General features: G+C 41.3%; 1 protein-coding gene across 3 annotated transcripts in view; it reads right to left on the reverse strand.

The window, feature by feature from the left end:
- Positions 1–26,990, reverse strand: part of slc8a1b (solute carrier family 8 member 1b) — a 138,161-nt gene that overhangs the window by 24,126 nt on the left and 87,045 nt on the right. For 2 of the 3 annotated variants that reach the window (XM_085799498.1, XM_085799499.1), the window contains exons 5-6: positions 13,007–13,116; positions 484–629 (exon numbers count right to left, since the gene is read on the reverse strand). In XM_085799498.1, coding sequence (XP_085655624.1) covers positions 484–629; positions 13,007–13,116 — 256 coding nt within the window. Of the gene's footprint in view, positions 1–483; positions 630–13,006; positions 13,117–13,453; positions 13,561–26,990 lie in introns of all 3 variants that reach the window. The other variant, XM_085799500.1, reaches the window with a different exon arrangement.

The raw sequence follows: 26,990 nt of genomic DNA on the forward strand, positions 1-26,990 counted from the left end.
GGAGCGGCAGCAAGGAACATGCATTAGTGCACACACACACACACACACACACACACACAGTAACATGGATGGTAATTACATCTACGCTTGCATTAAGAGTCTGTGTGGGAGAGGGAGGGCAGAGATACACAACAATTATGTTTTGTATGTCCTGTACCAGGAAGTTCTGTGAGTGTGTGAGTGTAAACTACTGTGTATTTGTGTTGTTTTTGTCTGTGTCTTTTGAGATATAAGTACAGTAACACGTTCCAGAGACTTTCCAGTGTTTTCAGGCCCCCACCGGTGATTAATGATGCAAGTGCACTGTGTTGATGGTGTTGCCTCCGACCAGGATCTATATTAAAGGGAAGTGGAGACGCTGCACTGCCCTGAAACAGCAGGGTTTTTATTTTAACAGGTTACTCCGCCGTCTCTGTCGGATTAATTAACCTCTAACGAGACCTAAAAGTGTCGTTCATCATCTTGTCTTGCTCCCTGCCTCACCTTGAACTCGTACGATTCCTCTATGATGACCTCCAGTTTGACGTGGTCTCCCAGCATGGGGCGGCCCATCTCGGCGATGCGGCGCTCCTCTTCGTCTTTTCCCGCCAGCGCCTCCTCTTCCTCTTCTTCTTCCTTCAGCTGCTCCTCTGAAAAACACAACACCACAACAGACAGACAGCAGCAGCGTCAGATCAAGCCGTGCAGATGTTGTAGTAGCAGGGATGTTGAAGGTTCTGGGGGATTAACTGGACAGATACACCCGGCAAAGAAAACCCCACAGGATCTCCGGCTTAGAGAGAGAAAGAAGAGAAGCAGGAAAGTAGGTTTATATTGTCAGAACATGTGAAAGGTGAAAAGCCGACATCACATGTTGCAGCGATTAAAAGCTGAAATGAAATGTGTGAAAACGGTGCGGTAATGCCCGACAAAAGACGCAGGGAACCGTTGTGATTTCTTTTTAACGAACACATGAGACATTTGTGTTCAAAATGTGGAGACTTACATCATCAGCCCTATAGGGGCAGTAATTGTCAATTTGTGTCAAGTATTATGGACTCAGCAGAAAGTGACAGTGAGTGACCCATCGCTTTGGATCTTTAAAACTACTTCAGCAAAGTTATTTGTTTTTTGATCATTTGCTGTGGACACAATTTTATATATGTATTATATATTTTTTTAATTTATTCAATTCTGTAATTTTATTGTATTATGTCTAGATTGTCACAGGAAGAATAGTCCTTACCAAGGTGAAGACTAATGGGGATCCATAATAAACTAAACTAAACAAAACAAAACAATAAAAACAAACCAATCAATAATCACTGTCACTGACGAAGACACAGGCTTTTTTCTATTGTCATACACAGCTTCTCACTTTCGTGGTTTAAAGACACTGAAGCTTTAAAATGAACCGAACAAATGGATTCAAATGCACAAAGTGATTTGTCACCTTCACCTCCAGCAGCACCCACCTTTGGTTTGAATTAATAATTAGATATATCTGTGGTTTTAACTTATTTAATTAAGTTTACACTGTTCAGTAATTACAGCAGTCTTATTAAATGAAACGTATATCTCCAGTTCCTCTATCACCTCATTATCCTTGTCTCCCTGTGACCCCCCCATCCCCCCTCTTCTCTTTCTCCCCCTTTCTTCTTCTTCTTCTTCTTCTTCCCTTTTCTTTATGGTGTGTGTCAGTAATTGAGATTCACTGTAGAAGCTGGGATCAAAGAGAGAGAGAGAGAGAGAGAGAGAGAGAGAGAGAGAGAGAGGGAGGCCATGATCAAATTTTCCATGGGGGAACAGTTAACCATGCTGTTGCCTCCCATTATAGTGCAGTGCATTGTGGGTCTGCACCAGTTCACTGGTCATTTGTTCCCCTCAGTTGAGTTGCAGCTTGGAGCTTAAAGCTCTCTCTCTCTCTCTCTCACACACACACACACACACACACACACACACGCAAATTTCTGCTAGGTCCATTTTTGTCAATATGGACTTTATCTTTAGCGAGAAGTTCAGACCTGAAGCGCGAGAGCTGAGAAGTAACAAGTGAAGCCTCCCAGATGAAAACAACACAGGGGCAGCTGCAGCACATATACAACACAAACACAGCACAATAACAAGCTGCTACAGAGTAGAATATTTTTTGGTTTCATAACTGTGCCCCTTGTTATCGCTGTAACCCGCTGTAACACTGTTATCTCTCTGACAACCAATCAAATCCAATCAAACTGAACTAACGTCGCTGTTCTATCGTAGGCAGACGACCTCACTACACAAGACCGTTAGCATCAACATGATCTTTCCTGCTGACATTTCCTCTGTAATCTAACTCCCTAAGACTCATCCTCTGTTAGAAAAGTTACCTGTGAACGTCACTTTGGTCTGTTCGGATGCAGCTGTGGTCCTTTCATGCTTCAGCCACCAGCTGTTACCGTCGCTAACAGCGTGATGTCTACCCATGGCTTCTGACAGAGCTACACTGCAAGTTTGATTACTGCCTGTGTTTCCCTGCTGCGGAGCTACAGTATAGCTGCTGTCAATCAAACACAGACACCCACACTCCTCCAAAATGGTGCATTTAAGTACATGTACAGTAAAAATAAATTTGGGGTTTGCAAAACAGAATTATTAATCAGGATTTCTGCTGGACTTTAATCTGGTGTCCATGAATATTTCAGTAAACGCACAGCCAAGTTTGCAGTAGTGTGAAAATTAAGAGCAGGGATGCAAAGTTACTGAATCATCTTCCTTGATTTATATCCACTCGGCAATGTTAACAGTCAAAATAGTCAATTTTACTTTATTCTGCTTTGGTTTGTGAAGGGGTTATTCCTCTGCTCGTGCGTTGGAATCCATTTTTACAGGCAGTGCTGCTTCACATAGTCAAATAATTGTGTTTCTGTCATATTCAGCCCAGCAGGCGACGTGAAGAGGCCCAGAGTAAACATTTCAGTTTGTCACTTTACTTTTTACTTTATTCAAAGCAGCACTTATCTGCTGCTGCTACTGCATATGAACATTACACTCAGGCTGTTGCTGCTGCTGCTGCTTTGGGCCCGAGCTGCTATCGATTCCTGTTCTTTCACTGACGATCAATTAAAATAATTATCTGAATGTCCTGTGCTGGTTTGCATTGATGCAGCAGCAGAAGCAGCAGCAGGTGACAGCAGGATGTCTTTGTGCAGAATATAAAGAAACCAACTGAGTTTAGACAAAGTAATTATATAAACGACACCGTTATAATCACAATCAAAAGCTATTTTGTATTGGACACAATGGACACAGTTGTGTTTCTCTAATTTGAATGGTTTGCTGAAAATTTGTGGAACTAGCTGATGAGAATTACACCACATGTGTCCTTCAAGGATCACTTTGAGCTAAGTTGAATTTGCTGTGAATTAGATTCAAACACACACACACACACACACACCTATACACGCAAACACACACCATTACACACCATGTAATTGTGATTTAATGAACCCAATTAACACCCTTCACTAAACCTCATGTGGGACTAACATGACCTGGCAATATCCTTGTTAGCTACGCTCTCTCTATGTGTGTGTGTGTGTGTGTGTGTGTGTGTGTGAGCAGAAGATTATTGCTCAGTGTCTAAACACAGAGGGAATTCAGCATTAAAGCATCATTAAAGTTGGTTCTTCTCCCTACGTTCACTCACGTAAACTGTTCATACACTATCTTCAAATAAATGCAAACAACATACAAGCAGGATTTATCCCTAAATGTCTGTGTGTGTTACACAACCACTTCTCCCTAATCTTTATTTTTCCTTTGATCGTCCTCTTTGTTTCTGCTTCTGTGTATTAAAACCTGTCATCCAGTCTTCCTCTTCCTCTAATTCCTTCTTCCCCTCTTCCCTGATTTAGTTTCGGTTCAAATGAGCTTCGGTGAACTGCCACAGCAAACCAACAAAGAGCACAAGACTGATTCAGTTAGCAACCTTGACAACAAACTGGATAACAAAGCCTGGTTTACAAGAGCACTTCTCAGAAAGTATGAAAGGAAGATTATTATCTATTCAACTACACCATTCCTACACTTTCCTCTGGGTGCAAATCTTGACTTAAAGCAGATATCAGTGGAATGTTTTTGTTAATATAAGTCCTAAATAGTCCTATTTTCCGTCAGCAATCACTTACATGAAGTATTTCAGCCTAAACACGAGTCTCTCCGTCACTCTGCTCTGCTGTAACCCGAGGAGAAAATTTTCCTTGTGGGATACAAGTGTTATCCAATGAGGGGAGAGAACGGCATGAAGGGCTGTGTGTGCAGCCAAGGGATGCGCGTGAATGTGGTGACGTAGCACGAGGACCAATTGATGCCTGACAAGGGCGGGGGCTGCTAACTCATGGTGCGTTCAAGGAAACTCGTACTTTGTGTTTTTCCTTCCTGTGAAGTCATACCAGTTCGATCTGGTACGAGTTCACGGGTCGGAAGTTACGAGTGGCCGTTATAGGGAACTTTCACAGACAACAGGACGGTAAAAACACGAGCTACGGGTTACCTGGAACGCTACCAAGTCGTAGTTGTGACTTGAAGCTGTAACTTACGGTTTCAAAAGCCTGCCTTGAACACAGCATTAGCCGAAACGGCCGTGCCACTGATATCTGCTTTAAGATCTCTAAACAATTTGGAAAAATGCAGCTAACATTGCTTTGTCATTGTATGTCTTCTCTCAGTGTGGGATAAACTGCAGAAATTAACCAGTTGTCTCACCTGAACAACCATATCGGCTGTGTATCCTGAAATAACATCTTGGTTGATATAGTAGCCTAATTAAGCACAAAGGCATAAAAACGATATGGTTAGGTTTTAGGGAAAAATCCTGCTTCCTCAATTTGAGAAGATTTTTTTTTGCCGAAATTAACTACCCTACTTGTTTCACATGAGAATTGGACATTGCTGCACTTTTCCTTTTGTTCCTGTCATAATTACAACGGTCATTAGATGTCGCCTAACAACAAAATAAAACCTGCTGCACAAATTAAGGGATCTCTCATAGAAACACCATAATATTCTTTGCCATTATGGATTATGTGATTTGAAGTCTTAAAGCAGAAGTAAGTGATATATTTGTGTTAATATAAGTCTTAAATAGTTATATCTTCCAACAGCAATCACTTACATAGAGTGTTTGGTCTGAAACACGGGTCTGTCAGTCACTCTGCTCTGCTCTGAGCCGAAGAGAAAACATTTATCGTATCCTACAGTTTTTATCCAATGAGGAGAGAGAACGGCATGCAGGGCTGTGTGTGCAGCCAAGGGACGCCGTGAATGTGGCGACGTAGGGACGAGGACTGTTATGGTGCGTTCAAGGAAACTCGTTTTTTTCCGACCGTGAAGTCGTACCAGTTCGATCTGGTACGAGTTCACCGGTCGGAAGTTACGAGTGGCCGTTATAGTGACTTTCACCGGTAAAACAGGTCGGAAAAACACGAGTGGGTTGCCTGGAACGCTACAAAGTCGTAAGTTGTGACTTGAAGCTGTAATTTACGATTTCAAAAGCCTGCCTGGAACGCAGCATTAGCGAAAACGACCGGACCACTTACTTCTGCTTTAAGTATATTGATAATCAGCAGTTAATAAAAAAAAGAGTGAGTGGAGTGAATAAACCAAGCCAGACTGTCATTGACAGTGTCGACAAAACTGAACGATTTGTGAGAACTTAGACTCTCAGCTGTGATTCATTGCCTCCTTCCTTCAGTCTGGAGACATTTACATGATGGGGGCTTATTATGAGTCACATGATCTTTGTCTCGAGATAAAGTTGAAAACAAAGCAGATGATGCATTAACTGCAGCCACTCAGTCAACATACGCCATCAATTACTTATATAAACCATTATGACGTCTGGAGCGGCTTTAACAACTTTGCTTCCCATTGTGTTTGCACAATGAACTGGATACAGTGTGTTATTCAGTTCGCAGTTGAACACAATGAAATCTAGTTTGATTAAATATTGTGTTCTTAGCTTTAAGTTTATTAAATGTGTCTGTGTCGTGTCTGGGTAAAACATGGGTCAATATGTGCTGACATGAGGGAGCGTGTAGTGGGGAGAGTGTGTCTAATAATGTGTATGTGGGATTTCACACCTTGCCCTGCTTTGATAGAGTCCCTCGTTCCGCAGAGGTGATAGAAGATGACAAGAAGAAGAGAGGAGGTATAGAAAGACAGAAGGAGGGAAGGCTGCTCCATAGGTGGAGGAAAAATGATAAAACGGAAAGAGTGAGAGGAGAGAGAGAGAGAGAGCAGAGGAGAAGAGGATTTTTACACCCTGTCATGTTTGATGGATTCAGGCTCCATCAGAGGAGAGAGGGAGGGAGGGGAGGAGGAGGAAGAGGAGGGGTGTATCTTTGCAACCTGTCAGCGTTTTAAAGACAAGAGGAGGAGCAGAGGGGAGAAACTTCTGCACTGTGTCAAGGTAGAGATGAATAGACAGGGGGAATGAGAGAGAAGACAGGGAGAAGACAGGGAGGAGATGCAGTCTTTGACAGGATTAAATAGTACAGAAGGAGACAAGGAGAAGGACGGAGGAGGCAGAGGAGGAGGAGGAAGAAGGAGCGCTGTTACACTGTCACACATTTGGAGAGGCCCATAGGAAGCAGAGGAGAGGAGCAGGAGAAAGGACAAGTGGAACTTTTAGAGGGCTGACAGGTTTTCAGATAGTCCTGTCTATCCAAGAGCCGATAGAGGGGGAGGAGGAGGAGGTGGGGTGATGATGAGGGAGGAGGAAGAGGTAGTAAAGAAAGTGAGAGGAGGAGGAAGAGGAGGAGAATCCGTCTAATCAATATCCTCCTCTCTGCCATGTTTATTTAGTGTAGCTGATGACTGATATATATATATAAAAAGAAACGAAAGAACAACGAAATTAATTGAAGTGAAGATCACTCAACAATAATAAACATAACATACATTCATTTACATTGTTTGGTGATTTGTTTAATAGCCTAAGTTAATGATACTATTTCACAGCCCCTCATTAAAATGCATTACTGATGCTGTTTACTATTGTTGAGAGTGTGTGTATACAGGGTTCAATTAGTTTGTACATTATAGAGATGTATTGTATTATATACACTAATGAAAAAGCCCACTACTGGACTTCGACCGGCAATTCATTCATGTTGTCTTGTCTATTTGTGTGTTGACTTAATTAAAGATGGAGTTAGTTATTATGTTCTGTTGCATAACTAAACACACATGTTCATATATACACACACACACATGCGCTCACACAAAGGGCAGAGGAAGACCAAAGGGGAAAAAGGAGAATGAGAAGAGAGGACATTGCTGTGGGACAAAATCTGTCACATACACTGTACTCATGTAATCCCATCTGTGCGGTCACACAATGTATGCACTGTATATCGCATACGTCTGTGCGTGTTTGATACTGCACGTGTTTGAGGCCGTGGGGTCGCGACCCTCTGTGGGGCGTGTGTGTTTTTAGCTGCTTTCCCTCTCAGCGCTGTTCCTGCACTTTCAAAAGACTGACGGGGGGTTCACAGGCTGCAGTGAACCCTCCTCTGCCTCCTCCTGTCCTCAGGCTGCTCTGGACCGCACAGTTTAAAAACCGACAGCATCACAAACTCTTCTGTAAAAAAAAAACTAAAATAAAAAACTTCTAAAGTGCCCAGTGAACCCATTTTACCTCCAGGAAAGAAAAAAAAGACACACAAATCTTCTCTTTGAAAGATATAATCGGCCGAAACAGCTTCACAGGGAGTCAGAGACCCCTTTCTATTGCTAAAAGAAGAAATAAAATCTACTCTACGCATCCTTAACAACACTGTCAGATGACTGAATATCTGTCTCCACCTGCAAATACTACATACGGGGCTACACCTGCACAAACAAACCAAAGCTGGATGTTCACACCTGCTCTCCAGAGGCTGTTGAAAGGCGTTCTAGGCCATGAAGGAAAACTCGGACTGAAATAGAAGAGGACGAAATAGGTTAATGGAAAAGTAAATCACGAGCCTTTTCATCCTCTCCTGAATGAATGAGAACTTTTAGCAGCTCTGTGGTTAGATTAGTTTTTGGATTATCTGTGAGGCAGCCAACTGGAATGGTAAGATTTAATAAACACAGGTTTTATTGTTGCCTGTATTTAAAAAAAAAAAAAAAAAAAATCAAATTATATTTTATGGTTACCAAAATAATGACATAGATAGTTTGTCAAATGCCCATGGATATAATCAAACATAAGCGGCTACTTTGACAAGATTGGTGATGTTGGCTTGGACCCCAACGACCTTAATTTCTGACCAATTTCAAACTTTCCCTTTCTGTCCAAAATCCTGGAAAAAGTGGTTGCTGCACAGTCCATAATCATCTCACCCCATAATACCCTCTATGAACAGTTTCAATCTGGTTTCCGTCCTCATCACAGTAACTGAAACAGCTCTGGCAAAGATCACCAACGACCTTCTCATGGCAGCAGATTCCGGGCGTTTCACCATACTCATCCTCCTTGATCTCACTGCAGCCTTCGACACAATCTCCCATAGCATCCTCCTTAACCGCCTAATCTCCATTGGACTAACTCACACCACTCTCTCCTGGTTCACCTCCTACCTCTCTGGTTGCACACAGTTGGTACAGCTGAAGAACTACCAATCCCAACCTTTCCCAGTCCCTTGTGGTGTGCCACAGGGCTCTGTCCTTGGACCCCTCCATTTCATCATCCTACCTACTCCCCCTCGGCAATATCTTCAGGAATATCTTCTGGAATCTCAATTTTCATTGCTATGCAGATGACAACCAGCTCTATCTCTCCTGCAAACCTGGTTCTGCACTTCCTCCACCCCACCTTGACTGTCTGCAAGATGTCAAAACCTGGTTCTCTTACAACTTTCTCAAACTCAACGGAAATAAAACAGTCGTTCATTGTTGCTGTATTGTCTTCTTTTGTCATTTTGTATTTGTATTGTTTTATTATTTGTATTTTAATTGTTTTATTGTAAGGCGACATTGAGAGTCTTGAAAAGCGCCTACAAATAAAATGCATTATTATTTATTATTATGTGTTTTGTTTACGCGCTGATCCACCCAAACCAAACGCCCTACGTCACCAAACATTTCCTTTTGCTCCCGTCATCATTACGGCCACTAGATGTCGCCTATCAACGTTTTCACAGGGTGGTCTGTAGGATACTGTGCATTCACCGCCACCAGTGAAAAGCCTTGTTAGTCTTTTCACGTCTCTCCTGTTGCCATTAAAGTCAAATAGCTACAAGACTATTCACTGAACTACACTCGTTTCATTTCCAGCTTCCTCGTCCTACAACGTCTGACGCCTCATATCACTGCATCAAATCAAAGTCAGATCCGATGCATGTTTAGTTAGTACATTAATCCTGTCAACCTCCCCAGTTTACAGCCAAAAAACTGCGAAATGAAACAATCAAAAAAAAAAAAAAAAGAAATAAAGGGAGAAGAACATCAGGCTTTTATCTCCGGCTCAGAGGCACTTCACTAATATCAGAAGTCCTGGTTTGAAGATGAAACAGGACCTTACTGGATTCCAATAAGAAACGCTGACTCTGTTCTCTCACTCTCTGAATGCTAAAGCTGCTTTCTGGAATTAATATCTCCAGGCACAATTCACACATTAATCAACATTAGAGCGAGTGAACGTGCCTCCTTTGGTTGGTTTTCAGCGGCTGTCTCCGGGGCAGGAGGCTTAATACCCCCCATTTGAAATATGCTGGATTTTGCCAAAATGAGGAAATCAATTCTACTTTCTGCAGTCTCTCTGCAGGGCGCCCAGTGTGAGAAAAGTTCATTTACTGGAGGCACAGCATCAGTAAACACTGATACAGAGCTAGAGATAATGAGACATGAAAACTCATTATGAATTTGTACAATTGTACAACGCTTATAAAACTGTACGCAGGTGAAATATGTCCAAATGAGTGATGTTATGTCGACTGCAAAGACTTTGTAATGCTAGTATTTAACGGTATTCTTAGCCCAGCACATTATAGTATTTCTACTTTTACAGTATTTTTCTTTCATAGTCCAAGACGGACACTCTCAAATTATAATTTTAATACCTATTGAGTTTGTGAACCATATAGATCAGATTTATACACTTTTGGTATATAAAGCACACAATAACATTCACAGCAGAGCTGATGCCTCTTGTGTATAATTTAATACAATATTGCTTTTATATGTCCAAACATCTGTTCAGCAGATCTGTTTTTACTTTCTCAAACCTCTTAAGGCAGAAATTGTTTGGGATTAAGAGATTTAGATATTAAAAACTGAAAAAAGTGAAAATAACTGCTACTAGTGAAACGTCTCTAGATTATTCTTCCAAATTGACTGTTGTTGAAATACTGTATGTTACCTTGGAAATTCAGCTATCTAATGTTTCCTTTGACTACTTAGGTAAACTGATATCAATATATAACTCTGGACGAGGGTTAGGATCTATCTCAAACACAAATACACACACAAACGTGCACACACACTGCATGCATGGACACCCATTTACTCAGACACACACACAGTGTCTTGTGCTGAGGCCGAATAAGATCAGTGCAGGGCTAATTTAGCACAGAGAGAAGCACCAGATCAGCTCATGAAACACACTCATTAAACACACAGTGTAGCCCTTACACTGTGCTCGTGTGTGCCCGTGTGTGTATGTGTGTGTATGTGTGTGTCCCCGAGGTGTGTTTGATCGCTTGACTGTGATAATGTGATATCCAGCCCTCCTCTTTGATCCCCTCATCACTATAAACAGTGCTGCTGATGCCTGGTAAACACACACTGGCATTAAAACTGCGCAGAGTGTGTCTGTGTCTGTGCATGTGTGTGTTTGTGTGTCTGTGTGTGTGTGTGATAGAGATAGAGCTACTTTTAATGAGCATATCCACCAGAGGTAAAGTGAGTTTACAGACATAAAACACCTATTTAGATGGCAACCTGAGAACAGAGTGGTGAGCTGATTCGTCCTCACATCAACATGCATTTCATTTGTGGGTAATTAGCGTTATTTTTTATTTACATAAACTGCTGTTTGCCTGGAAGTTAATATAAAAACATTGTGCTTTTGTGTTAAATGCGCATTTTGTTGTGTGCTCGAAAGGCAATGAGTAACAAGTGGAAAGTCCAGGGTTTTACGTCTCTATATTACATTACAGTTCGTAATAGAAAAAGGAGGGAGATGAGTGGCTCAAATGAGATAATGGATAAAAACACAGTGGAAAACAGATGCACAGATGCAGTGTGTGTGTGTGTGTGTGACTGAGGGAGGACACACACAAACACACCCACACCTGAAACCACACACACAAACACTCCAGTGAGAGCACTGCAGCAGCTTTTAATAACGATCACCCACATCACGGTGTTTTGCAACTTACAACACACAGTAATGGAAGGAGACAATGGAGAGCATTTCAATGACTGTCTTAACTGCACCAGCTTGTGCAATTACTTGATAATAATGCGTTACATAATGTTGTTGCAGTTATAAAAACAGGTGGGTTTTATGCTCTCTCTCTCTGAAGAGGAAAGGTTTATATGTGGTTGAAATTAGAGTTTTTTATATGTTTTATCTTATTTTCTATGATAACCAAAACCCTAAAAGTTTTATTCTTCTATCCCGAAGAAGCCAGTAGAGATACATATTCAAGGTGTGTTTGTTCCGAACCACTGATGATTTAATTTCTTCTCTACAAGGACAGACGGACACCAGAACTGGTCTCCTAAACATCAACATTTCATGAGCTGAAAAGAACAGCAGCAGTGTCGTTGTTGTGATGATGCAGTTTTTGTTGTTGCTGTCCCAACTTGAATATAATATTCCAGGCAAATGCAAGTGTTGATAATGTTGTATAAAACCCACAATATTCTCAACATCCTCTGTAACAACACAACTTTATATGATGGGGACAGTGTTTTTCTTTACGCTATTCATCTAAAAATGTGTTTGTGCTGTGGTTTTACTATATATTAATTCTTGAATGCCATCAATGAATATCATTCATATTGTAGGCATTCCCACTCTGAAGAGACTCTTGGGAATTATCTCTATACTGAATGTGTTTTTTTTTCTGCCAATAATCCACAACCCAGCTGTTTGTGAACACTTTGAAGCGACATTTTGAAACACCTGCAATGAACAGATCTGAAGGCATTAAAAGCTCTTGGCTGCATGGCGGAGGAAAAGAGAGAACAGGCCAGAGGAGGAGGAGAAGAGAAGAAAGGAGCAGAGAGGACAGGTGTGATTCCCACTGAGTTCTGTGTCCAGACGTCTGAGGAGAAGCAGAGGAGGGAAAGGAGAAAAGAAAGAAAAAAAACGAAGGGGAAAAACCTGAGAGGGACAGAAAGGAGCAGCGGAGTTGCCCCCGGAGTGTGTTCAACCTGAATCCCAAATCAACAGGCCTGTTTAAAAATGAGCGATTAGAGAGCAGCTCTGCGCTTTGTCACTTCAGAAAGATGATTTTTATTTCTTGTAGTGTTGCCAGTTGTAAAGTGCTTTTTTTCCCTTGACAACTGAAAAGTGCTCTCCTCTCTGCCCTATTATATTAGATTTTCCAAAAAAAAGAAAGAATATGATTTGATATAAACACATCATCTACCCAGTCATGTCTATTTTTTGCCCTTTCAGTGGGAGGTATTCTTGAATTACTGCATTATAAAGTATTGTATGTCATTTACAGACTACAGCTTTTTCAATTAGTAAGAAATAAGATCCAGATTGGAAGAAAATCAAAGTGAAGACTTCATTTACTAAACTTTGTAAGCTGCAGCAAGAACACATGCATTATTTAAACTTATGTTAAACTACTGTTTAGTTTTATTTCACCACCTTTCATGGTTTATTTGAAGCAGATCAGTATTCAGCACAAAAATGTTGTGTTGTATCAGTGATGGAGAAAAAGCAAGCTACTGGAGTTTAGCTCCTGATTGGGCCTGTTGATTCAGGATCAGCTGAAAGCTCATAAAGTGCGTTCTCAGTGCCGATTGGCTGTCACACCTGTCCGTTCCTTCCCGCTGCGTCTCCATTGGGGGGAATCAAGCAGAACGTAGAAGGAGGACTGCTTATTGTACTCCTCCCGGTCTAAGATCCTAAGGGTTATGGTCTGCCTGTATGGGACACACACGCACACACACATATAGAGGGAGGTGGTGAATGCATGCATGGTAAAAACAAACAGCATGGCAAGGTATGTACACACAGAAATAAATAAAACAACATAAAATCCAAACACGTGCACACACACAAATGTTGGATGTGGTGAGATGAGGTGATCCACAACCTGCTGCATGTTCACTCTCACAGGGAGGACACAAAGAAATCTCCTCCTGTGTGTCTCCGTGTGCTGAGAACATGAGAACATGCAGCCTTTGCAAAATGGCGGACACTCTGGGGGTCAAGGGGTCACCGTTCACAGGGTCATGAGTCTCACCCCCCCTCTCTGACCTTTGGTGTCGTTGCTCTCCATCAGGCGAGGCTCTCCGATCTCTATGTAGAAGGTTTTGTTCTTCTCGTACTCCTCATCGTCGATTACTTTCACCTTGACGGTTTTACTGAGGAAGAGGGGAAGGGGGAGGAAGGAAAAGAGGAGGAAGAAGAAAAGAAAAGAAGTCAGAAAAGCAAGAAAAGGACAGATCGGAAACCGGAAAACTGAGAGAAAACAGAAAAGAGCAGCATTCGGTTTCCACACAAGCGTCTGAAGCTCAAGTTTCTAGGAGCAATTTTTTATTTTATTTCAATACATCCAGCGATCAGGTAACAAGGAGAAACTCAGTGTAACTCAATAAGAGCCTGTTTTCCCTTCACCACCATCAACAATCCAACTCATTTAAACCTGACATCTGATGTCAGATTAAACTGTGATGTTATCTGAACAGCTCACATCAGTCTGAAGAGACTGATCTGATAAACTGTGCTCTCTGCCGGCCGGTGGTTCTGATCAAGGCTCAGTTCAATCTCCTGCTGCAGCCTGACATATGGGGCAAAAAAAAAAAAAGTGAAAGCCAAACTCTAAATGGCAGAGGCTGGAGAGTTTATCAACTCTATTAATCATTTTGACAAATGCTGATGAATTTGTCTCGTACGATCGATAAAGCTTTTGGATCCGGCAGCAGGTTTGAAATTTTAGTATTTAGTACAAATTGCTTTGCTTTTACAAGACAAAATATCTGCTAAAGTCTAAATGGGTGTAATTCATTTACTTCTACAGAATGTCTTGCGGGAAACCAGAATAATTCACCATCAATTCAGCCAATTCAAGTCAAATGTTATAATAGATGTTATAATATCCAGAATGAATGAGGTTCTGTATGGTTGTTTTAAAAACTAATGGCTGAATTGAAAATGAACAGATTTCAGTGTTTGAAGTTGAACAGATCAGCACATAGACAAGTATGACACATTAAAGGAGGAAGAAGAAGATGAAGAAGAAGAGGAATAAGAAGAAATAATTCCAGACCAGATGCAATGAACAGACAGAGTGAGCAGGAAAGATGTCTGAGAAAGAGAAGTGTATATTTTTAACCAAAGGAAACGTCTGCTGCTGCAATTAACACCTTCACCTTCAACTATCACCATCAATGAGACACAGTGACGACACCTCTCCAACCAGCTCCGACTTGTGATATAAACCCAGAGAAACTGAATGAGGACAGACAGTAAACGCCACATCACCTACAGTATACTCTACTGAGGCTTTTCTTTTTGACGTGCGAAGAACAACAACCTGTGCAACCACCACCGCCTGAGTCAAAGTCTCATCTCTCACATATACAGATAATCTATGTTCTTGCATCATTATCCATCTTTAGATGTCAGATTGAGCACTGTCTCTGAACTGGAAATCCCTCTGTAAGACTGAGGAGAGTGAGTGCGAAGAAAGAAAGTGTGTGTGTCTGTGTGCATGTGTGAAAGTGTGTGTTTATTGTGGCAATTGGCCTCAGTCATAGGCTATTTGGCAGGAAAGCTAATAACTGAGGTCACAGGGCTATGGAGCAGGATGTGGTTTATACTGGGTGTGTGTGACCTAATCTGTCCACACAGTGACCTTATGGGGACATGATGTCATCTTTGTGTCTCCTTGTTTCAGGTGCAAGTGCTACGTATGGTTGAGGAGGCACAACTTGGTGTTTGTGTGTTTTTGTGTATATACTGTATGTATTTGTGTGTGCCTGTGGGCATATGTGTGTTTATCTTGTGTTTCCAGTCTGGAACAAAACCTCCATCCTGCTGATCTGATCCAAATCCACTACAGGCAATAACAGTAACAGAGACAGCTGAGAGAGGAAACCCACATCGTTATCTCTGATCACAGACCTGCAACCTGTGCTGAATCGCTGGCCAGCATCACTTTAGCAGCATCATAGTCACATCCACACTCTCTTAAATTACAGGCAATTGGAAGAGTAAAAAGAGCACGGCTCTGGTGGAAGTAGAATTCTTTCGATTTTTCCAAAAATAAAAGCAGAAACACCAAACTATGAAAAGTCCAATAGTTTTGAAATTGAATGGTTTATTCGTGATAAAATGTGATCTGATACTCATGTAGGTCACAAGTCTGAATGAACATAATGTGATGAAAAAAGCAAAAATAATTCATACAAATCTATACGTAGATTTTATTGTCACTGTTAAAGTCTAGCATTAAAAATTGTGCTTCATTGACAAAAGTACAATTAGCCTAATGTGCTTTAAGTTTAAACATACCCACTTGTGCAGAATGACCCCATATTAAACAAGTCACAATATGACTTATCTCATCTCATTAGAGCAGCTGCCAAATTAAACTAATTAGTTAATTAGAAATACAATGCCTCCCTCTAAAATGAAGTTGTGTAGAAGGAAGGACAAATAAGTACTGCAAACATATGTCTGAATACAGCACGTGAGTAAATCGACTTTATTATTATTATTCTTTTTTTGTTGAACCACAGACCGGCTCGGTGTGCACAGCCTGCCCCTTTTATGACAGAAGACATATAGCAGCCTGCTAATCATCTAATTATACACAGGAGCATTGCAGGTTAATCTATCAGCTGCATAATACAAACACAGTAGAGGTTAATCCATTAAAATGTGAAACGCAAACGCTGACACACACACACACACACACACACACACACATTGAGGCAAATATCTGGGAGTAACTCATTACGCTACAGGGATTAGCGCATTTATCACTGTCCCATAACAGCAGATGGAGAATAGTTTTCACCTTCTGGCCTGGAGGAGCTCAAGACCAACAGACTGTCAGTTACTGCTAGAGGAGTGATGGAGTAAAAAACCCTCCCCTGCCTCCGGGTGGAGCCCTTCAGCAAGGTAGTTCTCCCAAGATGATGGAGTGGAAGTGCTCAGGGCAACGGCAAAGTTTCATTTCCCACTGGGGATCTGAACGCTGATAATATTATTTCCATTCATCCAAGTTTTTTTTTTTTTTTTTACCAGTTGTACGAGAAGTTCACAGAGAGTTTTTGTAAGTTAAAAAAAAACAGCACTAACTTTGTTTTTCCCCTTCCTGTTTGTGATTTTCATTTGTCTGTATAACCAGTTTGCTGATTGGCTCCGTCTCTTAAGTGGGTCCTCCTGCTGTGCAGCTACATGCAGTTCTCCACTTTGCACCCACACTGCAATATCAAGGCTTTCATTAAAAACCCACTGCAGCCTCCATGACTCAGGAAAGCAGGAAATAATGCAGTAAAACCATCTGAGCCTTGTTAACACCAAATCACTGATTCATGAGACTAATATTTCCAGATAACCCGTCTTGGCAGGACTTTCACTTTAAAAGCTTTTTTTTACATGGCAGATTTGCACAGGACTGAGAGCACAGACGACGTCTGAATGAACATAAATCACGGAAGCACCCAAAGCAAAGCTTGTCTCATGTGAGAACGGCCTTGGCTTTGGTTTCCACTTAAAAAAAACAACAAATGTTTCTGTCAAATCAGCAGCAGAATGAATGTTTTTGTATCATTAACCTAATTCATCAGAGTCATTGTAGGACATCTGGACCAGTGATGACATTAAATCATAGGAAACTTCTCTGTGTGGAAAGAATAAAAACAGTGATTTAGCCTCCATATATGCATAAAATGGTAATGAATCATTCGTGCAGAGGAGATTGGTGAACTGTTTTCCCAAGTTCGGGAATGGTGACTCCTCTGTTGAAGCTGGCAAAGCCCACAGATGACCAACTCGCTGGAAAAACACACACACACACACACACTCTTGGACACATATTCTCACAGTCAATCTGTTCCAGCGCATCGATGCAGATGTAATCCATTCACAATGAACTGGATTTATCATCTTGATCTGAACCCTCTCTCTCTTTTCACACATATACACTCGCTGAAACACGCCAACACGCACATATGACATGACAAACATGCTGGCCGTACAGTGCGTTGTCCCGTTGCCGTGGTAACGCAATGTTTGGGTAACCAACAGGGGTGGAGAAGATTGTTTCCAGACCGATGATGGGTGTGTGTGTATGTGTATGTGTGTGCGCTGACAAGAGAGTGTGTTTGGGAGAGAGAGAAGGGTTCACATACTGTACACACACAGTAAGTGTCAGTATACATGTATGTGTGTGTGTGTGAATGTATAGTATGTAATGATATGTGTAGGGCTTTGACATTACACAGTAGTCTACATTGTTTGCAGTGAGCGCCGGCTCTTTTTGTGTCTGTGTTCAATCACATGTTAATCTACCAAACATTCACACACTGAGGACAGTGTGATGATGTATTTGTGCGTGCGTGCATGTGTGTGTGTGTGTGCGTGCGTGTGACATGTGATGGTCTGGTAAAAATATAGCAGTAGGAAATGTGCTTCGAAACATGTGATGTCGGCACATTGAATGTGAAATTTACACTCTTTACACATGTGTGAGCTTGTGTTCCTTTACTTAAGATGACTCTGAACAGACATGTTGTATTCATTTGTCCATTTACTAAACCTAAACTAAACCTAAACCTGCCATTTAAACCTCTGTGGAAGAAGACCTGCTCTCTACATAGATATTATGAGTTAATATAATGAAAACAAAGACATTAATAGGTCATTATACACAAACAAAACATAATTATGAATATTATATTCCATTTCTAGCAGAATAACTTCAAAGAACGCTTTGACAGAAATCAACCCAAAATATCCCCACTTTGCAAAAATGTTCACACTTTCACAGCTCGAAAGTTACACTGGTCCTCACAAGGACAGAAATACCACAGCACACACTCACACAGACAGAGGTGGTATCACACTTGCACGACAGCATTCACAAATGTATCACACTAGCATGCTATCACACCCCCACGCAAACACACTAAAGGAATTTCAACTCCGGGAATTCAAAATACACGCACACACACATGCACAGACAACACACACACGCACACATTACTTCAGGGACCACAATGTGTGTACATCTGTGTTTCCACAGCGATGTCCTCCATCTGACTTTGCTAAAAAGCATAAAAAACAAGTCTGAGCATCTGAGCAGCTGTGACAGATCTCCTCTCCATCACTCCTCCATCACACGCCATCTCCTCTCTTCCTCCCCCTGAATCATCCTCTCCTTCTCTGTGTTGTGTTGTCTTTCACAAACAGGATTTCTTGCAACACTTACAAAACCCTTGGCCTCTGACAGGGTTTATAAAACATTTCACAGCGAGTTTTAATACAGGAGACCTGCCTACAATCAGACAGGAGGAGGAGAGGAGATAATGGAATAAACAGAAAATCGATTATGCAAAAACAGAAGGAGAGGTTCATAAACTACAAACCAGCGTGTGATCCGATTGTGCCAAAACAATTTCACTGTCTGCTCATGTTCAGTTTTCCTTTTTGCTGATCAAGTTTGTCTGTTGTCATGATTTTCCACACTGCTAAATGAATGATTTTTGCAGGTTTCTGGCTTTGTTGCTTTTGCAATTTAGGCCGTGAATATTTGCCATCGTGCGGCGAGCGACTACTTTTTTTTTAAGTATAGACGTGATTTGGCCGATACAAATCAAAATTATCCACATACCCGTTGTTCCATCATAATACCGCACAGTAAATTGTCTATGCTCATAGGGGGAACATTAACATGCAGGATGTGGAAAGATATTCGGCAACACCAACATCCAGCAGCTCTGTGCTAGAGATTAAGCAAATTTGTATGAAATGTGCCCTTAAAAAAAAAAGTAAATCTCTACAGCAGATAAATATCAGCTGTATGACCAGAAAGCTCTTTCAAGATTCATATCCATACTGTATGATAATCAAATATCCTTCTCCTGATATTTTACCTGACATTCAAGATGATATTTTCATGAAATAAGTTGAATTTGAAATTGATGAGATGTTAAGCTACGTTATGAGACAAATAACACATATTTGAAATCCTGCTGTTTCTGAATACATATCAGAAGAACAGATAAACAGTATACTGTATATGTGGGGTTTATATTTTCATCTCTTTGTTTTGTTTTCTGACACATACTGCAGTGTTTCATATGATTCAACTGTCTGCCTCTGCAACTGTGATAGAAGAACTTCAAAGTAAAAGCACTTTTTAGATGCCGCCTTTCAGTTCTTGTTCTAATTATTTATTTTATTTTCTATTTAAACGTGCACTGTTGAGGTTTTTATGCACACACTGTACTCTATGTCGTATCCAGCTGGGAAATCAGAGTTGAGTTGACAGTTGTGTGGTTACCCATAGAGTCGTTCTGTTGCATGGCCACACACATGCACACACAGACACACACACAGGAACATACACAGGAAGTTGTAAAACACAAGCAGCAGTGCCGGTCACTCCCCTCTCCTCAGCAACCTGCCTTAGCGACGTATTTGGATTGGAAAATTTGAGTTTGGGAACTGCCGCTTTATTTTAAGTTTGGGGAGGAAAAATGCTGCCGCTCAGCTGGTTGGTGTGTGTGTGCGTGCGTGCATGTGTGTGTGTCTGTGTGTGCGGATGAGCAGAGGAAGGAGGGTAGTGGACAACCAAGTCTGATTATCATCACAGTGATGGAACAAACCTGTGTTTTATCTTTATTGCTGTGTGTGTGTGTGTGTGTGTAGCTGTGTGTGTCGCTGTGTTGTTCTGAAGTTAGAGTGAGTTTCCTGTCAACATACGAACATGTTTTTGTGCGTGTTTGTGCGCATGTTTGTCTTCATATCTTTTGTCCAAACTGTTTAAATGTGAGTTTGGAGGAGTGGGAGTTCCGTGTGTGTGTGTGTGTGTGTGTGTGTGTGTGTGTGTGTGTGTGCAACTGGCCTTTGAGACTGTGAACTGCTTTGTTTGTGTAGAACAGATTGCTGGTGGGTGGACTTCGGTCACAGACTAAACAAAAGAAGTGTGCAAGTTCGTATGTGTGTGTGCGCACATACAGTATGTACATGGTGTGTGCTTGAACGTCAGCATGGGAATATATGTGTGTAACTGTGTAACTGTGTTATGTCAGCTTACACTTTATAACATACAGAGGACCAGAGTATGCGCATGAGTTGGTGCAAACATAAACGTAACAGTGATGAAGTGTTGATTTTATTAGCAAGGATTTGTAAATGTTTATGTGTGACACAGCTTCACACAGAGAGCACTAGGAGAGATAGAGAGAGAGTGTGTGTGTGTGTGTGTGTGTGTGTGTGTGTGTGTGTGTGTGGGTGAGTGCTGTTTACATGCAGTGGTTTTATAAGACAAAGCTGATAATGATGTTGGCCACAGTGGGAAACCACAACAATAGGCCGTCAGCGTCAGCCAGGCCTCCTCTAATAAGCTCCACTCTGCTCAGTAATACACATAATCCTGACTTTATGGAGGCTAATGGAAACACAAAAGGTTACACACACACTCACAGACACACACGCACATACGACAGGGCTGCTGTTGGTCCCACATGGACGACAGGCTTCACAGTTTGTCTATGAGTCTCTCTGGTTATGAATCTATGGTATTTTTATATGAGGAAAATTGTCGCCATTCTCTGTCTGCATGATTCAGATTTTACACCCACTGCTTCATGGGAAGGAAAAGACAGACAAAACAGAGACATTACAGGTCTCCATATTAAAATACAAGATATGTGTCACATCTGCATATGAAAGTCAGTTATTGTTGGCACTTTTTCTCAGACAATAGGTGAAATGCCTCAGGCAGAGCGCTGCATATGGGATATAAATGTATTTAATATAGCAGGTGCAGTTTGCATTTGTATTTAAAAGAAGTTGTTTGCAAGATAATATTAAAAAATATGCCTGAGCTACTAAATATAAGCTCACACAGTCAACACTTTAATGAGTTCCCTTGAATGCACCAGCGATGAAACTTTGCAACAGCTTCATCAGACAAAAAATAACAACACAACTAAATAAAATGCTCTGTTGTTGATCACATATGGATGTTTTGGGCTGAGAGAGCTTCTAGCTGCTTAGTGAACTTAACCTCTGCAGCAGAAAAGATGTAAAGGAGCTGCTGTTGGAGTTTGATGGTGAACTCACAGTATTTCTTCTAGACTGGCTGTTAATGCTTATGTTTACAACTTAGACATAACGTCTTTAAAATAATGGAAACAGAGAGGAAGAAAACTCCTTCTGCATGAACGAAAACCATGAATTAAAATCCAGTTACGGTTAAACTCTCAAAACGCTCGGGAGGAAAAATAAATCAAGGTTTGACAGCGCGGCCTCCAGGAGCCAGCTGACTGTACTGCGACGACTCTACAGTACCTGGACGCAAAGTGAAGCTCAATAATCTTTTTGTTTCTGTTTGGTTTGAGAAGCTTTTACAGCTTTCTGAGCTCAGCCAGGAGGTCGGACGGTGAGAAACCGCAGTGACAGCCATTCTGCTTGTTTTCCCAGCTCACAGTCATTTTATCAGTCGGATAGTGAACAGAGCTGTAAAAATAATGTTTATGGTAATAGTGGTTTTTATTGGACAGCACTATGCAAAACAGTTGACAAAGCCATAAACAGAAGCAGCCACTCTCCATTTTTGCCTAAGTAGTGTGTACTGTATATATATATATGTGTGTGCGTGCGCGACAGACCCTCCTCTGTGTCGTCTAAACTATGTCCTATCATCAGAGAGAGTTTCACTATCTTCTCTCTGTCTCTCTAAATTATGTCCAACTATCTCGTTTCCCCTCCATTCCTATCTGCAGTATCTGTTAACCTAATAAGGAGTTTGGAAAATCCTGGGGACTCCCTCACACACACAAACACACACACACAAAAATGCAGCTTCACACAGGAAATGTCCTTATAAATATAACTGAAACCACATGTATGAGAGTAAATGTATGCGTAATAATAACACTGTATGTACTGTATATGTGTGTGTTTGTGTGTGTACATGTGTGTGTGTGTGTGTGTGTGAGAACATGTGAGTCTGAAACAGTGAAGTGAATCAGCTAAAAAGTGGTGGCGTAGCGAGCACTGCCACTCGCAGCGAGTTGATGACCTATTGACTTAGCTGGCGAGCTAACGGCTATCACAGTGACAACCTCAGTGCTCGTGACTCACAGTAGGCTACCAGGCTTCTTTCTTTTTCTCTGTAGGCCCGCCGGCCGGGCCATTTACTTCCCTATGGCGTGCGTTTGTCAGGGTTGTACATCACTTCATTTAATGATGAGATGGAGATGGAGGAGGAGAAACAGCTCCCTGAGCTCGCTGCACAGTCACTCGGCTCGTTCACTCCCACTTATTACCCGTTAGCTCGGACGCTAACAATAGGTTCACGCAGTTTATTCAGAAGATAATAAATTAAAGGACAGCCAACTGCTGTGCAGTTAATGAGTTGGTTTATTTCGTGGATTCTTTGGCTATTGCTGCTCTCAAAGGTCAGGATGGTCAGAGAGAGAGAGAGAGAGAGAAGGAGGGAGGGAGCGAAAGAGGGAGAGGGAGAGAGTCTAATTAATATTGAGTCTTTAGTTATTCCAGTCAGGATTAAGTAAGAAATTGCTGAGCTCAGCAATTTACAAGCACTGACTGGACACACACACTGACACACCAAAACACCAACACACACCGAAACACGCACACACACTGCTGCTTATAATTGCAATTAGTGTAAAAAAAAATATTCATAGGTCCCTGAAGAAGGGGACAAGGAGTGACAGATGGTGAGGCTGCAGTACAAAGTGATTTTTAATATATATTTATATATTATATTCTATAAGTACAAAAACAACTGATATATAATGAGACCAATAAGAGAGAGAGAGAGATAGAGAGAGAGAGAGAGGGAGTGAGGGAGGGAGAGAGAGGGGCAGTAAAACAGGGCAGTAAGGATATGACTGCTAATCAGCTGATGCTGCCAGACCAGCTGTGGTGCTCCACCATTTCCAGGCTGTGTATGTGCTCTACTGTATCTAAGCTGCATGACTGAGATCGGCACTGATGGAGAGTGACGCACAGTCAAGTGGACTGAAGAGCCTCTGGAGCCACAAGCCACAACTGTGGAAGTGAAAAAAACCCCAACAACAACTCCTGTCTCACAACTGCTCCATTATTTTTATTCTAGATCAGACCTCCAACATGAGGGGTGACGGCTTCATATAGTCTTTTACCATGGTAACATTTTGCAATTGCAAGAAAATTGCAACTGTCAGACGTCAAAACTAAGATGAAACGATAATCAAGATGTTGAAAAAAGCTTGCTGGCAAAACAAGGATCAATAAAAAAAATCCCAGATGATTATAAAACCTTTTATTTGTCTGTTGAGTTTCGTTTAAAAAACACGGACAAATGTTTTAATGTCCTCCATGGAGAGTTGCAATGGATTTAAACAAAAACAAAATACTCCTTTTATACTTGTTTTTTAACAAAACTGTGACTTCCTGTCACCAGCGGGAGACAACGAGCTTCTTCTGCACGTCTCTCATGCGTCCTTTTTGTTCTTCTCTCCCCATCTCCCCGAGTGACGTCAGTATGACGTGGAGCTTCGGGGGAGATTCACTCATGGAAGACGTTCAAGTTTAGGTTTTGTGGTTTGGCATGTCTGATGCAAACACTCTCACTCCCCCTTACATCAGTTAATAACCTCCTCCTTATACGGCCGGGCTCAGATCTCTAACTCTTCTCTCTAAACAGCCAGAGCGTGTCGGATGATTTTATCTCAGGCAACCATAACAAGAAACATTTACAGATTTCTTTCTATTAGTGTTCACAAAAAAGCATTAGATGCAGTTGCAATGCTTTCCGCAGTCATTTGTCTACAGTCAAAACAATGTTTTGTTAGTTTGCAGTTTAAAAGAATTAAGACTTAAGTATTCGAGTCTGATAATTGAGCTTAATAAGAAGACATTTTCCATTTAGTGTTATAGTACACTAGCTCCTTCCAACATGGATCAATCAAAATCCTCCTGGACCTTCCTCCTGTCACCGTCGTCTCTCTAAAGAGACTTCTTCCTGCAGGCAGATAAGACACACTGACGATGAGCGTGGCCGTCACACATAATCATGATCAGATCTGTAAATGCAAACACTGGCTCTGCAGATAAATGGCACACTGAATGCAGAGTTTCCATTATATATACTGTCCATCCATCAGCTATACTGCTTATCCGTGCACGGTCATGTGTGAGCGTTGGAGCCACCTCTGCTGATATAGAGCCGACACATAGAGACACACAATCTCACACACTCATATTCACATCAACGGATGATTTCAGGTTGCCAGTTAACCTAACTACATGTCTTCGGATGGTGGGAAGAAGCAGGTGAACATGTTAAAGAACATGTAAACGTACAGGATGTAACTTCCAGGCGATAAAGTGGATTCGCTTTCACAACGATAATTACAGTTTTTTTTCCAGACAGAAGCAGCTGTTACAGGTGTTTCATTGCTGAGAGCCTTTGAGTCAGTGTATATGTAGGTTGTTAGGGGATAAAAAGGTGAAACTAATTCAATCTTAGCTGAATAGGTACAGAGGGATTCGTCCATTACACCTCCTTTCATTTACTCACTCAAGTCATTGCTTATTGCGTCTCCTTCTTTCAGAGGGCTGAATCCATTTAAATGTCAAGAAACCATTTTCCTCTTGAACCTTTCTTTGATTCTTTTCCCCCTCATTGCACCACCATATGCGTGTGCATGTGTTTGTAGTTATATTTGTGCATTTTCTAGCCTTTGCTACTTTCCTTCCCACCCCCCCACTCTTTCCTTGGCTTCACGCTCAATCAACCACTTTGTGCGACTGTGTGAAACAGTGTATTTACTGTACATGAGCACATGTGTGTGAGAGGAAGGAAAGGTCGGTTTTATGCAGTGTAGATGTAATGGAGGGCACCTGGTGAAACCAGCCTTAGAAAATAACAGATTACTCTGATATAGATCACGACAAGTACATGAACTGGACTCTGTGAACTGGAAAACGACCAGTATACATGTATGTATACTACTGCTTCCTGAGGCAAATTCATCCTGAACAAAGACGATGTGAAGGAGCAAAGGTGAATAAGGTTCTTGATCTTTGATGCAAAATAATTTATTATCGTGTTTGTTCTTCATGACATTGATCTGCTGTTAATCTAACTAATCCAATTGGGTCAATACAGTAGCACTCATGCCTTAACTTGGTACAATTTGACAGGATATTCATGATTGAGCTACGTTATGCTGCTACTCTACTACATTTGAAAGAGAAATATTTAGATTTATTTACCCGATTTTGTTCCGAGATCTATCTATCATCTACTAGATGGAGATTTTAACCAATGGATCATTAAATAAGCTTTTAAATGAAATACACTGTTGATAATTAAACCAGGTATTTCCAACCTTTTGCCTCTAACAGACTTGGGATTTTATGTGAATGAACTGTAGATAAACTGTATGACTATGATTATATTCGCTAATTTTAAATACATTGTGTTTTTTTTTAATGCATTGCTAACAGGAATACAGCACTTAATGATTTGAAGATATAAGCCATACCAAACAAATAAGAATATGTAGAATTTCTGGTAGATCGGATGAGCATACAATGAAAACAAGTGCCATAATAGAGCATGTTAAGATCTAACTCGTCAACTGTTATGCGCTTTTTAGAAATGACAGTTGAAAATAACGTTTTATATTCAAGTCTCCAACACAGAGAAACAACTCTCTCTATCTGATCAAGTGCTGAAGATTTCCCCACCCCTCTACATCGGCGCAGCAGCCAGCTCCGTGTCAGCAGCAGGACGTGGCTGTGGCCTATGTGCTGGTCACCGGTGCTGAGTCTGACCACACAAAGGAGAGCAGGGGGAAAAAAGCAAATGGCAGAGCTATTCACAGGCCTGGAAACCATACAATAACCCTCACTGTCTTTTTTTTTTTTACCGGCTGCTTGCTCTTTGCCATTTTCCTTTACAAACTTGTGAGGGGAGAAAGTAAAAAAAATAAAAAAACTCTCCTTTTTGCTTTCTTTCCTCCCATTGACATTTCCTCTCAATCTACAGATTCAGTAGCTCACTTCGCCCCCCCACTCCCCTTCCCCTCTTTCAATCACTCCCTCCTCTTCCTCCCTCCTCTTCCTCCTCTTGTTGGCTGATTTAAGTTTAGCAGTGGCACACTATTCCAGTTGGCAGCGCCGGCCTCTCTTCCTGCCACTTACACGCAAACTCCAAATCCATCCCACTTCCCCTCCAGTTTTCAAATGAATTTTTCACTGGCATGAAGTGAAGAGTCCTATTCACCTCCTCTCTTCACCAGCTCTGTTTTGTGCTTTATTGGCGTGATTCAATGACAATAACTCTTTCACTTTCTCCTCCCTCTACCCCCTCTTACTCTCTCTCACTCTCTCATACACACACAAACACACACTCATTTCTTTCTCTCTCTCTCTCTCTCTTTGTCGATTCAAATAGCTTTTTTGGCACCTCAACATTACACTTGCAAGCACTTTAATACTGGCTGACCTGAGTGTGTAAACCTCAATAAACCAAGTCAATTAAAATATATCGCCATGATGAAAACATCTTGTTCTTTTGTCTCCCTTCACTTTT

The sequence above is a fragment of the Trachurus japonicus genome, chromosome 15, assembly GCF_045865225.1.
Source record: "Trachurus japonicus isolate A0001 chromosome 15, Traja_1.0".
Taxonomy (NCBI): Eukaryota; Metazoa; Chordata; class Actinopteri; order Carangiformes; family Carangidae; genus Trachurus; species Trachurus japonicus.